The sequence below is a fragment of the Filicampus tigris genome, chromosome 14 (assembly GCF_054856515.1).
Source record: "Filicampus tigris isolate MCC_2025a chromosome 14, RoL_Ftig_1.0, whole genome shotgun sequence".
NCBI classification, from domain to species: domain Eukaryota; kingdom Metazoa; phylum Chordata; class Actinopteri; order Syngnathiformes; family Syngnathidae; genus Filicampus; species Filicampus tigris.
In genome coordinates this window covers 9,662,429-9,677,278 of record NC_141230.1, presented here as the reverse complement: position 1 = coordinate 9,677,278, position 14,850 = coordinate 9,662,429, and the positions used below count along the sequence as shown (strand labels likewise).

General features: G+C 41.2%; 2 protein-coding genes across 5 annotated transcripts in view; one reads left to right on the top strand and one right to left on the bottom strand.

The window, feature by feature from the left end:
• The first annotated feature begins 1,435 nt into the window (after positions 1-1,435).
• On the top strand, positions 1,436-4,045 carry nr0b1 (nuclear receptor subfamily 0, group B, member 1). The gene is made up of 2 exons (XM_086051634.1): positions 1,436-2,274; positions 3,603-4,045. The coding sequence occupies exons 1-2, from the start codon at positions 1,503-1,505 to the stop codon at positions 3,842-3,844; spliced, it is 1,014 nt and encodes a 337-aa protein (XP_085907760.1). The 5' UTR covers positions 1,436-1,502; the 3' UTR covers positions 3,845-4,045.
• A 4,393-nt stretch (positions 4,046-8,438) lies between these two features.
• il1rapl1a (interleukin 1 receptor accessory protein-like 1a) overlaps positions 8,439-14,850 on the bottom strand; it is a 271,904-nt gene continuing 265,492 nt past the window's right edge. For 2 of the 4 annotated variants that reach the window (XM_086052044.1, XM_086052045.1), the window contains 3 exons: positions 13,738-13,908; positions 13,038-13,082; positions 8,439-10,385 (listed from right to left, as the gene is read on the bottom strand). In XM_086052044.1, the coding sequence (XP_085908170.1) occupies positions 9,664-10,385; positions 13,038-13,082; positions 13,738-13,908 (938 nt within the window). In that variant the 3' untranslated portion in view covers positions 8,439-9,663. The remainder of the gene's footprint in view (positions 10,386-13,037; positions 13,083-13,737; positions 13,909-14,850) is intronic. The other 2 variants (XM_086052047.1, XM_086052048.1) reach the window with 1 other exon arrangement.

The following is a 14,850-nucleotide window of genomic DNA, read 5'->3' as shown; positions in this document are numbered from 1 at the left end:
TCATTGAATAGTTTTATATTTTTCTACCACTTGTTGACATTTCTGTCATTCACTTGCCACTTCGGAAGGCATTAAATTCCACATTATTCTGTCATTTGTTTATTTCAGTCAATCATGCCATTGTGGCATTCGTGGACCAATCACACACCCATGCAATATACTATGAAAATTTTCAGCCAATCCCAATATAGAGGTTGTTCCCGTTATAGATGTCACATGAATAATCCCCGCGTGTATTTGCTTCCGCAGCCAAGATGGCAGTGTTCAACATTCAATATTCAATATACTCAATAATCTGTCCAAGTGAACTCACATCTCACTTTGATGAAAAGGACATAATGACTGGACAGGTTGGAATATCACAGATGCACCAGGAGTGCTTTTTCAACGACGGCGGATGCAACCGGTGAGTCCTTGCGATCGTACAAAGGCTTAAGATGGTTACATCTTTTAGGTTACGGGCCATGTGGATTTAGAATTGCACGGCTTTTATCTTTTAGAAACGCATACTAGCAGGAGCAACCGGGCTGCCTCGGAGGGTGGGGCTGGCTGGTGGGCGGGCGGCTGTGGCGGTGACCGGCCCGACTAGGCGTATGCTCGCTCACGGCCTCCGCCATGGTGGCTGCTACCGGTGCAGCTGGCCGGCCTCGCTCGGAGGGCGTAACAAACGCGGCGCTCGTTGGAATGCCCGTAAAAAGTTTAGTGTGAACCTTTTGATTTGTTGGCTATATTATTTGTTAAAATTTATGAAATGCATAAATACGCGTGCTGATCTGTTTGTCAATGTTAAAAAATGAGTTGAGCATCTCATTTCAGCCCATATCCCACTGAGCAGCAAACAATTGCAAGTGTGTTCAAAAGCAGCAAATGTTGCGTTCACGTCAGAGTTGGCCAAGGTTCGCTCATTGTCTCAATTTTAGTGAGTACAGGTGACTTACGAAATTTCTTCTAGAACCAATTAATTTCGTAAGTAAAGGTACCACTGTATTTGACTTTGGTTAGCCGCGATGCCTATCAGTAGGTAAAGGCGGCCCTGCCCACCAGGCATATGCCTGCAATGCCCGATGGCCAGTCCAGCCCTGAGATGATTCACTTGTTGGATAATGATCCTCAATAAGGATTTTAGTGAGTTTATTAGCACAGAAAATAGGACGGGTTTCTCCAATTCACACTTGATGATAAAACTTAATTTTTAAAATCTTTGAAGTACCTTGACCGGTTTGCTCCTCACTTAACGGGGTGAGTACATTTACCTATAGCGAGAGAGAGAGAGAGAAAGAGAGAGCGAGGGAGGTGCCTTGTGCTTGTGGGAGGCGGAAAGAGCATTGGGTGTGAGTGGAGGAAGAAAAAAAAAAGCGGAGAAAGTGCAAGCACACACGGGAGCGCCCCCCCAAACAGCGAGTCGCCCTTCGCTCGGAGGCTATCTGGAGCTCCAAACAAAACAGCGCCTCCTCCGCACTGACCTCCGCCGAGGGACGTGCCGCGCTCTCCGGCCAGCGGTCATGGCCACGACGCTGGAGGGCTGCCGCTGTCGGGGTGCGAGCCTCCACAGCAGCAGCAGCAGCAGCAGCAACAACGGCGGTAGCAGCAGCAGCATCCTTTACAGCATTCTTAAGAGTGACAGAGAGGAGCAACAACAACAACAAAAACACGAAACGCTACAGAAATTACTCCACAGACACAGGACCTCTTCCTCTTCTTCGACCGCCTCTTCTGTAGCCTCTGGGCCGGGGTGGCGACATCAGGATCCCCGGCAGCAGCAGCAGCAGCAACAGCAGCAGCAGCAGCAGCAGCAGCAACAGCAGCAGTCGGCGTGCTCCTGTGGGTCAACGCGGCGCCGCGGGGTCCTCCGCTCCCCGCAGGTGACGTGCAAAGCCGCCTCTGCCATCCTGGTCAAGACGCTGCGATTCGTCAAGAACGTGCCGTGCTTCAGGGAGCTGCCCGAGGAAGAGCAGGTGGTTCTGATCCGGAGCGGCTGGGCGCCTCTGCTGGTGCTTGGATTGGCGCAGGACCGCGTGGACTTTGAGACCACGGAGACGGTGGAGCCGAGCATGCTGCAGCGCATCCTCACCGGGGCGCCTCAGAGTCACAGCGAGGCGGCGGCGGCGGCGGCGGCGGCAGTGGTGACAGTGGCCGAGCCAAGTCGAGGTGGAGGAGCCAGCGTTTCGTTGACCGACATTGAAGCCATTAAAGGCTTCCTGAAGAAGTGCTGGAGTGTGGACATCAGCACCAAGGAGTACGCCTACCTGAAGGGAGCCGTGCTCTTCAACCCGGGTTCGTCCGTCATCCCCTTGAGGGTCAAAACTCGAGGCAGCCCAAAACGGGGGTGTTAACCATGCACACACCTTTTGTAAAGTTACCTGCAAGTTCATAGTTATGTCAGAAGTGCATATTTGAAATTGATAGAGTAACTAGCTATTTGGCCATCACATTAGGTACATCATTTACACATTTACATTTACTCACCATTTTAATTAAAAGCAGCATTAACATACAGTATATGAATAATACATGAATTCTAATGGTATTTTTTTAATATAATTTCATTATGCAATAATTATATTTTATTATTTGTTATACTTTTAAAACTTAAAAAAGTCAATAAATAGTTACATTTCATTTTATTATGTGTTTCATTGACACACATTACTTATATTATCAAAATTACTGTTTTATTTAAAATTTATTAAAGAAAAAAATCTCTTTTCCAAGAGTGTCCAGGTCAGGACCATTGGTCAGAAGTTAAAATATATATTTGAACGAAAGAAACGTATTTTAGAACTTAATTGGCCATAATATTCTACCTAAAGTTACTTAACATTTCAATTAAAAGAAAGAAATAAATTATTGAAAAAATACTTTTATATTTAGTTTATTAAAAAAAAATTACAACATTTCCTAAAGGTACGTAACATTAATACTACTACGACAAATATATATATATATATATATATATATATATATATATATATATATATATATATATATATATATATATATATCTTTCATATACATTAAAATTTATTTTTACAAATATACTTCCACATTTCAATATATTTGTCATGCTTTTTAAGGAAACAAAATCATAAATATGGCAATACATTAAATGATTAAAAAAACATAATTGAAGTTATTTGAAAAGGTATGTTCATCTTATACATTAACTTTACTTTTCAAGCAAAGAATGAAATGTTTGGCAGATTTATTTTAGGAAAATATAACAATCATCACCATCATCCTCATCCCCATAATCATCATCATCATCATCATTATCATCATCATTATCATCATCATCATCATCATCACATTCATTTGTTGCAGAATTGTTTGTAGATGCATTGCATCAAAATGAGAGTTTTTTGGTATTTTGGTAACTACACAAAAGAGTCACAATATTACAAACAATTCTCAGTATGATGCAGTACAATTGTGCAAACACAATAACACACATTCTGCCTATAAATGCTTCTCTTGTATTGGATGTCTTTAGATTGAACGGATGCACTATAAGATCTTCAGAATTTGTGGATTTCTATCAAACTGGAATTTAGTCCCATGTCTTAATATTGCCTTTTCCCATCTTGTTCTCCATGTCTTTTCAGATCTGGAGGGTCTTCGCTGCTTGCCGTACATCCAGTCACTGCGGCGTGAGGCCCACCAGGCCCTCAATGAGCATGTCCGACTGATCCACCATGAGGACGCGACGCGCTTTGCCAAGCTGCTCATTGCCCTGTCCATGCTGAGGTCCATCAGTCCGTCGGTGGTGGCCCAGCTCTTCTTCAAGCCTATCATTGGCAGCGTCAACATTGAGGAGGTGCTCATGGAGATGTTCTACGGGAAGTAACACACCGCTCCCAGGCCGCCAGTATAGGTGACCTTCCAGTTGCCCGACGGACTCTAAAGCTCTTAGGACAAGTGAAAAGCACTTACAAAAAAGGAATGTGTGTGTGAATGCTTAATGTTGTGTTAAAGCAGCCGCTGTAATTCATAGCTTAACTTATTTGTTTTATAAACTATTTTTCTAAAATAAACTCCCTCAAGTGTTGTTCTTCAGCGCTGTTATTGACACACTTTCCACAGGGTCAGCTGACCTCGAGGCTACATGATACATGCAGATAAACGGCTGACAAAACTCACACGGTTACCTTCAGTGAATGTGGGTCACACTGATTCAGGCCAGCAGCTTGTTTGCGTTTTGATAAAACTCCATTGTGACAAATATGAGCCTACAATTAGGTGAGATGCAATCAAAATGTAAGTTAAAACCCATATAAATAACCTTTGGAAAGGCAGATTTTTGTTTTTTTTACGACTGTGATTTCTTTACCATTACAAAGTGAAAGTGGACCTAATGAAGTGTCTTTTATATAAACCCAAACGATATGCCAAACAAGGCCACCAGAGTGTGACAAACGCAGCACACACCATTTTATAAACAATTGTCACCAGGTTTTGTATGTAAAAAAAAAAATATTGTCACAAAAGAATTGCTTTATAACGGTATGCCTTTTTACAAAAAAAGAAACCAAATTGTAGCAGTATAGCAAGGTTCTTTTTCTGCTAAAAAATGCAACTATATTTTCATACCATAACACAATACATTCTTGAATGTATTTTCACATTGTCTTTTTTGCTAAAAAATATGCTTTTGTTGTAACAATCTTCCATCTTTTTTCACCCCAAAAATATTGTCTCATTGTCCTGGATTTTTTCCCCGTAGGAAAAAGCATAGCACTAATAATTTAGGATTGCTACTATTTCCTTAAGCCTAATACTCAGTTGAGATTCAAAGTGTTATGCCAGAGTGCATGCTATTTACATGACAGGATTGCAGCCAAATATGGTAGAAAAGTGGGAAAACTACTATAAAAAGTTATTGTCGAATTTACTCAATTTTGTTTCTTCAAGTGGGTGCAGAAAAATAAAATCATCTGTATCCAGATGCATTTTTAAATAGCTGCATAGTCTACTTAAAATGCATCTGGATTCAGATGATTTTATTTCGTATAACAACTTGACAAAATAAAATTGAGCGATTTTATCACACATCATGTAGTACACATCATGGCAGGATACCAGAAGTGCAGATACGATGGGCTACTGCCTAACATGTTTGTCAGAAAGTGTCATGCTCATGAATGTTGTAATGACAGGTTTTAGACCAGAACAATTTCATGGAAAATCAATATTGTTCTTTCGATTTGGTGTTGAACCTGAGAGCTTCCACTGTAATCCCTGATTTAAAATTTTTAATTTTTGTTTACAAAAGAAACCAACAACTAAAACCGATGTTTTAAAAAACTGCTACCTATATTGAAAAAAATGGTGTGTTGAATTTACTCAGTTTTATTTCGTCAAGTGCTTGCATGAAACAAAATAATCTGAATGCAGATATATTAAGTAGACTTTCCATCGACTTGTATAAAACATATATATATATATATATATATATATATATATATATATATATATATATATACTGTACACACGATAACCGAGGAACGATTCATCTGTTGGCAACAATCTCTTCTGCCCTCTGGTGGTCAAATATGAAAATGTAAGTAGATAGGTATGATCCTGTCTCTCACACACGCACACACACGCATGACCACGCGCACATGCGCGCGCACACGCACACGCGGGCAATGGGTCTTTCGTGCCCAGGAATTCTTTTTCGTGACTTCGCTTGCCCTCTCGTTTTCATTACAATCATTTTCTCTTCAATTAACTTGTTAATTGCTGTGAGCAATAAAAACTCTATTAATTTAGCTGTCTCACATTAAAACCTCCAGCTGGCTGCCAACATTCAACAGTTAACCAGCTACACTGTTAACCAGCTATATAAATACAGTACCATGTAGTGTATGTGTGTGCGTGTGTCTAATGTCCTAACAAGTGTACTGTATGTGTGTCTTTGTTTGGGTGTGATGCATAAATGAAAGGACCTGCAAATGTTGGCACAGCCACTTCCTGTAGGTTGAGGCCGATGCTTTTTCTCACATGCTTAAATTGTCACATTGCAATTATCTTCTCCACCAGAGGACGCAACTGAAACGTGGAATACTAGTTTTCTTCCTTTATGTGGTCAAGGTTCGTGTCCTCTCTGGGAAGAGAATGCCACATTATGAGCTGAGATGAGCGTCAATTAAGAATTTTGCACAACCCAAATAAAAATTTACTTTTAAATAAACGTTTTCCAGATTTCCCAAAAATCCTAGCAGTCATTCATGTGTACTTGTTAGAGCAGAGATTCAGGTGTCTTGTCATGCCTCAGTCATTGTTATGTTTTAACTAACTTTAGATTTTGAGGCAACATGTTAGTTATTCCTGCTTGCTGTTGACTGAAAATGACTTCACAGTGCTTAAGGACTCTGTGATGTCATTTTCAGTCAAAGCAAGTAGGAACATGGCCGCCTCTTAAAAAAAAAAGTGACTTTCGCTGGTAAATTCATTTCCCACAAACATTCGACAAAAACACAAAACTGAGCTCCACCCGGTCAAACCAATCGTCTTGTGTTTGAGGAAGGTCCTATCAAAAACGTACGGATGACCTCTGCTGTCGAAGCTTTGATTTCCTTCAAACTCTAAAGTTCATCTCATCCAAGCATGTCTTCTTGAGACGTGACTCCAAAGATGAAGATTCAGGGAGGAAGTAAAAGATTAACAAGTGAAGCTAATGTTCCTGCAATTTTTGTACACAGTGTTATAGTGGTAAATAACTCAAGTCCCTTTTTTTTCTGACTGTAATTTTGGCCTACTTTTACTTTCAGTTCTTTCCCTCTGGGTCCTGTGCAGACAGTTGTGTTGCAGTGTTGTTTACTATCCTAACTATTGCTTGTGTGTGTGTGTGTGTGTGTGTGTGTGTGTGTGTGTGCGCGAATCCCCAGGAGATGGCACTGTCTGGCAGCATTTATGCAGTCATAATAATCATAATACTTGTATCATAGTGAAAAGAAATGTGCACAGGTTTGTGTTGCTTTGTCCACTTACGTGTCAATAGACGCAGCATGCTTTCCCGGGCAGGAAGTGCAATTATTGATAAGTAGTCATAAATTATAACAGCCTGCGGGGTGCAGCGCTGCATTGGCCCTGGAGCACAACTTTCGTGCATAAACAGGAAGTGTGCTTGTTTTAATTGTAGAAAAGACGTTTATGGACAGGAAGACAGCTGTTTATCCAGTCTACTATGAAGTCTTTGCGGCTAATTATTATAGAGTAAGTTATAGAGTATGTACTTAGATGTACAGTGCAACTTCCGCAAACAATTACATTTTTTCAAACTAATTAATCGCGAAATTTTCCATACTTAATCGCGATTAATCGTATTTTTCAACTACAATTTTTTACGAAGCTTGGAACCGTTATTTAGTTGAGTAAAATCTTGTGGAAATGTGGAAAAAAAATAAAAGTATACTTCGATTCAAAGACTGTTCTAATACCTGTTCTTTCTTTGATCCCTGAATAAGATCCTTTTCCAGTAAAATACAACAGTTGAACGATACACCAAAGACGTACAACTAATATGGCATTTGAATTTGGCTGTGCAATGTGTGCAAATTATTTTGGATTTCTCCAATGAGCCGTCAAGCAACTTTTTAAAGTAAAACTACGCAAAAGTCATCCTTGCGGCTGTGACTCTCCTCTAAATTTGGCTGCACAGTGAGCAGAGGTCAGTTGATACAGGAAGTAAATAAAACTGAGTTAATTTTTTTTTGTGCGTTATATCCATAATTAATGCTTTAATTTTGACAGCCCTAATATATATATTTTTAAAAAAAAATCATTTCCTCGCCCACTCGCCCACCTGGGCGATATCTCCTTCAAGCTCAGGTCCTCTACCAGAGGCCTGGGAGTTTGAGGGTTCTGAGCAGGATCTTGGCTGTTGCTAGTATTGCACTATTCTGCACAGAGTATAGAAGATGTATGGATGTTTGGAAGTGACAAGAAACGAAGACCACCCCCCCAAGCATAATGACCGTATATACAGCATTGTGGGGTAACCATGTAATAATCTACTGGAACACTAAATGAAAGACAGTGTCTCCACAAGTCAAGTCAAGTCAAGTAAAATACTCTAGCACGGGAAACTTTACTACAGTGAAAAAAAACCCCTTGATTTTCAGTTGCACATGATTAATATGTGTTAAATACATATTTGTTGATTTTGTAAGAAAACATGGGAAAATTACAGCGGTTTAACACATTTTAATCATGCGCAACTGATATATATATATTCGAATTAAGTAAGTCCAAAGGGCTAATTTCTTTTCGGTGTACAGTACTTCAATTCATCTGACAGACAGATGTCACATGCAAGGGTGGGAGTTGCTGTTTTGGTTAACAACAGTTCAAAACTTTTGAACTTTAGTGTGCAGATACACTGTATAGTAGTAGTTTTGAGTGCCAGCAAGAGTTGCACACAAAAGGGGAGGCATACAAAGGAAATCAAGGTTGTTTTTAATGTGCAGTGAGAAAGTATAAGGGCAACTGATCATGACTCGTGTTCCTATAAAGATAGACATTTCTCTCCGCGTGAAAATTGTGTTTATATATTTATATAAATATCTATATTATATATAGAATACATATCTATTTGCTATGCATACTCAAAAAAGTCACACCTTCAAATATATCTAAAGTCTTTTCCCCCGAACACAAACGTACTCTTTTTCTTGCTTTAAACATGAATTATTGTTACATAGGAAACCAAAGCAGTTATCAGAATGTGAATATTTTTTTTCTTTTAAAAACAAACAACAATGAAATGATTTGAGTTTGTTTGGGATTCAAAGGTTGTGTACAAAACACTGAATTGTCCTCCCGTGGTGGATGAAACAATAAAATTGGAGTCCTCAGGCAACCGCTTATAAAAATAGAGTTATTTTTCAAAATAATCTACACGTTCTTTTTTTAAGGTGAGGCATTCTCAAACAGCGTCTCAAATAGAAAATTCCAAACGTCGTCTTCGTCTTCTTCTGCCGCAGGGATCTGATTGGTGTGGACAAGCCCCGCCCCCTCCTTCCCAGCCCCACACTTTTTATTTTTGCATATTCTATGATTTTTGTTGTTGTGATATTCCTTTTTTTTTTTTTTTAAGTAGATACACCTTTTACAGGTCAAAACACACCCAAAAAAAAGAAGTCGTTAGAGCTCCTGGAAGCTGATAAAATGTCCAGGAAAACCTAGAAAGAATGCAAAGATTTCAAATGAAAGAGTACACTGCATAACTGGCTTTTCAAACAAGCACATGGGCATTGAAATAGTAAAAAAAAAAAAAAAGAGAAACAAAAAAAAAAAGTGATAAAAATATACACCTCTGGAAGTTAAAGCAAACTCCTAGGATGGAGAAGGCAACAGACGTGTGAATGAGAGAACAGAAGAGGAATGCTACAAATGAATGGAGTTACTGTATATGTACAAGACCCTGTTTTCCTTTTGCGTGGATGGATGCATGTGTGTGCATACGCGTGTATGTGTGTGTTAGTGTGTGTCCACGATAGCGTTCTTCCACGTGAGTGTCCTTTGATGATTAAAAATCACCACGTAGAAAATGACCCATAACAGAGTGTCGGTCCTGTTGGGGGGGAAAAAACCGGCGTCTCCCCTGGGACAAAAGTGAAAAAACAACTTTTGACCGCGTTGACTCTCCCGGCTGCGAGCGGGTTACCAGATGACGCTGGAGATGCTGGTCTCGCGCGGCAGGAGGGGCAGCATGGCGTTGTTGGCGTGCGCCTCCTCCAGGCTGTGCTCGCGGCTCTTCCCGGGCGGCCTCTGGCCGTTGAGCAGCGTCAGGGGGATGTTGCAGTAGGTGTGCTGGCTCCCCAGCGACGAGAGCGGCGGCAGGGTGCCCCCCGTGGGCAGGTCGAACTCGTAGCTGCGGTAGTAGTGTTTCTGCCTCACGGTGGTGTGGTAGGAGTTGTGGAAGGATGAGCGCAGCTCCGGGTGGGCGGTGGCCATGGCGGTGGATGTGGCCGCCGCCATGGAGATGGCGGAGACGGTCTGCAGCTCGCCGAAGGCGCCCTGCTCGCTGACGTCCAGCGCCGGCTCGTGGCCCAGCATGGGCTCGGTGCGCCTGAAGGGCATCTCGTACTGCAGCTGCTTCCAGAACTTGGAGTGCAGCTTGTTGCTCTTGGGGCCGCGCCACTTGATGACGGTCAGCGTCTTGATGGTGTGCTTGAGGGCCTCCACCTCCTGGTAATTCATAATGCCGCGCAGCTCGGCGCACTCGATGAGGATCACCTTGATCTCGCCGGTGACCAGCATGTTGCGCAGGCGCGTCTCCAGCTCGAAGATGCTCCAGCCGCGCCGCACCACGTAGTTGGGCGTCATGACGATGATGAGCCGCTTGCTCTGGTCCACGCAGCGCGCCACATCCTCGATGTAGGCTGCGGGAGACAGGATGGTTGGTAAAAAGACATTCCAGCGGCGGGAAAATTGAAGAGGTTTTGTTTGTTGGACGACAAGGGACGACACTGAACGATAGACGCACAGAGTTGGACACGAGACAGTGGCCCATTTTCACAGTATTGACAGCATTTGCGCTCTTTCTTCCTTTGTTTCCCTGAATTGCCATACGATGCCGTGAAGTCTAAATAACGAAGTAAGGTGCCAAGGAAGTATGCTGAAGTGACACCTTGTCAGCGGAAGTTGCAAAGAGTCTTCATGCATTCTTCTGGTTCACCAAGTAAAATCCACTAGCCATTTATTTATAAAGGTATTACAAATTATTATCAAACCGCGCCTCAAATAGAAAATTCCAAATGTCATCTTGGCCTTCTTCTGCCGCAGGGATCTGATTGGTGTGGGCAAGCTCCGCCCCCTCCTTCTCAGCCCTGCACCTTTTATTTTAGCATATTCTATGATTTTTTGTTGTTGTTTTTGTGATATTCCTTTTTGACTTCCCCTTTAAGTGCAAATTCAGCTTATGTCACAACTATACAAATGGAACTCTGTCCAAAAAAGGCCTCCTGTATTGTTCTATACCAATGAAACAATACCTAATGTAAGATGACTGGAGCTGGGGGACCAATTTCCTACAGATAACCCACCCAAGATGGCTGGAGCTTGAAGGTTTTATTGTATAGTCTTCGATTTACTGCCCTCTCTGTTGCAACCAATCAGTTCAAGTTTGGATCCATAAATCAGAGCGGTTGTTTTTTTTAAGGCTTTGGCATAGAAGCATAATTTTCTCTTAGTGGACTAGGGGTCTGTATCTTAGCGGCAGGAAAAATACTGTAAGAATAAAAAGGCAGTTCATAAAAACTGTTATTAAGTTGAACAGAGGTTGTTTAGACCACAAAATGACAACTTCCTGTACAGTGGAACCTCTAAAATTCCGATTTACCAAAATATTTAGAAAATATATTGCATCTGAACACGGAGTTAGAACCGAGCTTTGGCAAAAGACATCTTGCCTGCTTACAAGTCACAGTGATTAACTTTACACTATTGTATGACAGGTCACGTGTTACTTGAATTATTGCCTGCATTATTAACAAGCCTGGTCTAGGTTTTATTACAATTATTTCATATGGACAATTTGGGGAATTTGGAATGGAATCCTTGTCAATCTCATCCTCATGGTAGAAATGTGCAATTTAAAACTAATTGTTTTTATGGGTTTTAACAGCTTTTTACATTCATATAACTATTGAGAATGTCACTATGGATTAAAATGCAGTACAAAGTCAATATGTACAAAATGTGAAAGAATGTCAATTGAAGTAGACTTATTTAAAAAAGTATGTTTTAAAAAGTTTAAAGCACGTGGAAGGGGTAAAACTACGCTGAAGAGTTTCTGTTGAATTTGCTCTGTTTTATCTCATCAAGTGGTTGCACGAAATAAAATCATCTGGATCCAGGTCTTTTTTAAAGTAGACTATATACTACTTAAAAAAATATACCTGGATCCAAATGATTTTATTTTGTGCAGCCAATTCATAAAATACAATTGAGTAAATTCAAAACTTTTTTTTTCAGGTTATGTAGAAAAAATGTTTTCCTAAGGTCTTACCATATCACTGGTTTTCACTTACCACAAGTGAGTCTGGAACATAACCTCGACCATAACGGGCGATTCACAGCAAGATTCTAAATCGGAACAAAGCTGTTTGTCCAGCGTTTTGGCATTAATTGTGTCCGACCTTAGAGATTCGACTTCACAGCGAGGGGACTAAATGTGACAGCATTTTTTTCTGTCTGCTTTACAACCAGTTTGAAGTGTGGGGGGGTTTGTGGTGGACAATGTGGGGCATTAGGAGAAAAAAGGTGGGTCCACAGACAAATCTGACAGGAGGTGATCGACTAATATAAAAGATAAAAACGGGTACACACAAACCAATAATCCCTTCACCCCTTGATCTAAGTCAAGAAAGGCCCACGTGTTACGTATCTCTAAAAAAGTATCCTGAGCAATTAGCCTGATTTTTCCTCCCTGATGTGCTCAGAAAGCAGTCGGGCTGACAATCGCAAATGTTAAACCTGTTCATTGTTTGCGATCACAAATCCTTACGTGTGCGGTCAACACAGGCACACACTCTGTGGTTGTGATGTGAAACTGGACGATAAGCGCGTTGGAAGCGCAATCAAAATGTCAAGGGGAATGGTTTCTACACGAAGAGTACCCCAAAAAAACATAACTTGTATCTTTCTTTTGGCCTAAAACAGTCATTTAAGTTGGAAAAAAATGTAAAATACAAGTTACTGAAATTCATGGCAACAATGTTAGCGAGCGGAAAAAAAGTTGCAAGTTGTTGTTTTACTTATGTCTTTATGTTGGGGTTCCATAGAAGGGACAACCGTTCTGTAAACTCTTATTTCTTTGTTGTGAAATAGAGGAAAGCCAACAGCAAAACTTAAAACATTGAGTTGAAACTTAAAATGTCTCTCGTATTTTCAAAATCGGTCAAGATGCTAAAAATCGGTATGTGTGTACCCCGGCTTGAGTTGAGTTTTCTCGATGCATCTATTCTTATCATCCTGTGAGGATCTGAACTTGATGATTGGATAGCATGTCAAAAAGATTCAGGACAAAGTACCTCCAAACAGTCGCGTGTCATCCTGGTAATGCTCAGTGGTGAGACCTAAACATAAACATGTTGACATTCAGGTCAAGAACACACAACACAGGACATGCTCAACACAACAGCCTTCGTCAAAGTGGCCTCATCTTCTCCCATTGATATTTCATTTCACATTTGATTCAATCACAAACCTCCCGATTGGACATTCATCCACGATGATTGTGTCAGGCGTTTACGCCGGCGGCAAATTTGCTTTGATTAAAAGCAAAGAGGCAGCGCAGTCAGCAACGGCTCGGAGCCTTCAACGCATTTCCCACTGATGTTTAATTCTGTATGGTCCGACCAGGACGTGTTTCCGTTTCATCTGTTCCGCGAGAAGCCGACAGTACAAACACCCTGCATCGCTGGTAACTAGAGCGCGCTATGTACTAGCGCCTCAGACAGCCTCCCAAGCACGGTTAGCATGCATGAGAATTTGTTCAGACGGAATTTTCCGTGGTTTAAAAATGCATGCGGCGAGGCACGCAAGATGAGAAATGTGTTCATTACATCAGCTCCCCGTGTGCACTATATTACACTACAACAAACATTCCAGGAGAAGTGTGTGCTTTAAAGAAGAAGAACAAGTGCCCACAAATGTCCACAAAACACGAGACAAAAACACAAAAGACACAAAAAGACTCAACGTGAAAAGTTATGGCAACTCTGCGCTTACTTCCAGTTGGGATGAGGTCCCGGTCGGGGATGAAGAGTTTGTAGCCGTAATGCTTCTCCAGCACGTCAGGGAGAATCTCCAGGGCAAAGCGTTCCTCCTCACGGGTCTCCTGACTCCACTGGTCAGGGTCCACTTTGGTGTAGGACAGGTAGGCGTCATAGTCCTTGTTTTCTAAAAGAAGAAGAGAGTCTTTTATATTCAATCAATTCCCGCATTCCAACGCAGGATTTCAAGATCGAGCTGCTGTCGGAGATTAGTCTTCAACATATGTTGGTGTTCAAACGAGGCCAATTGATGTTTTACGTGTAGGTTTACTTTGTGTAGAAACATTATCTATATCCGCCAGTTATTCCTTCAAGACAAAGGAGGAAAAAAAACCGGCTGTTGACCACGTAAAAAAAAACCAAAACATTTCAGGTTGTCAAGTGCGTGTCACACTTGACTATAAGGCCACTGCAGGCAATAAGATTGCTGAAGAAAATCATTTAAGGCACAATAACACCAAGGGCAAATCCAGAAATAATCAATGTCGATGTTCATATTTCTGTCTCAGACAACCCCCTCCCACACATGCACGTCCGTTGTTATTGTTATCAAAACTGATTTCAGGATATTCCATTTGCTGTAGTTCTCTGATCACCTGTGACTGTGTCCTATCTTCACTGCAAGAAAAAAATAAAAAAAGGTTTTGCTTTATTTTTCTCAAGCTGCGGCTGGCGCTCTACAGGAGGATCCATCTGACACTGTAAAACGGCAGCAATAAAGTAAACTAGGGTCCACTGGGAAAACGCTTGAATCAATTTATCCATTACCCGTTCTTTTTTAATATATCATTTTAATGGGATGAATGTCCAAAAACGTTTGTTTCGATGCCATTGTTGTATTGGAATGACGCTGCCAGGTGTTGCCACAGTATGGATGTAATCCTGTTTTTTTCTCATTTAAACCTTTAACAACAGTCAAGAGCGATACTTGACTACTTATGATTTTCAAGATGTGATTCATCAACAATCAGTTTTACCTTGACAATAGAACACATCTGCTTTCCCTGCCAAAACACAAAGACAAAGAGACATTTTTCAAAATTCCCAAGTGGATCAGTGATGTGTGGTC

Coding starts and splice junctions, on each gene's coding strand:
- nr0b1 (XM_086051634.1), top strand. CDS start 1,503: ATGGCCACGACGCTGGAGGGCTGCCGCTGTCGGGGTGCGAGCCTCCAC. Junction 2,275..3,602: donor AGCCGTGCTCTTCAACCCGG/GTTCGTCCGTCA, acceptor ATGTCTTTTCAG/ATCTGGAGGGTCTTCGCTGC.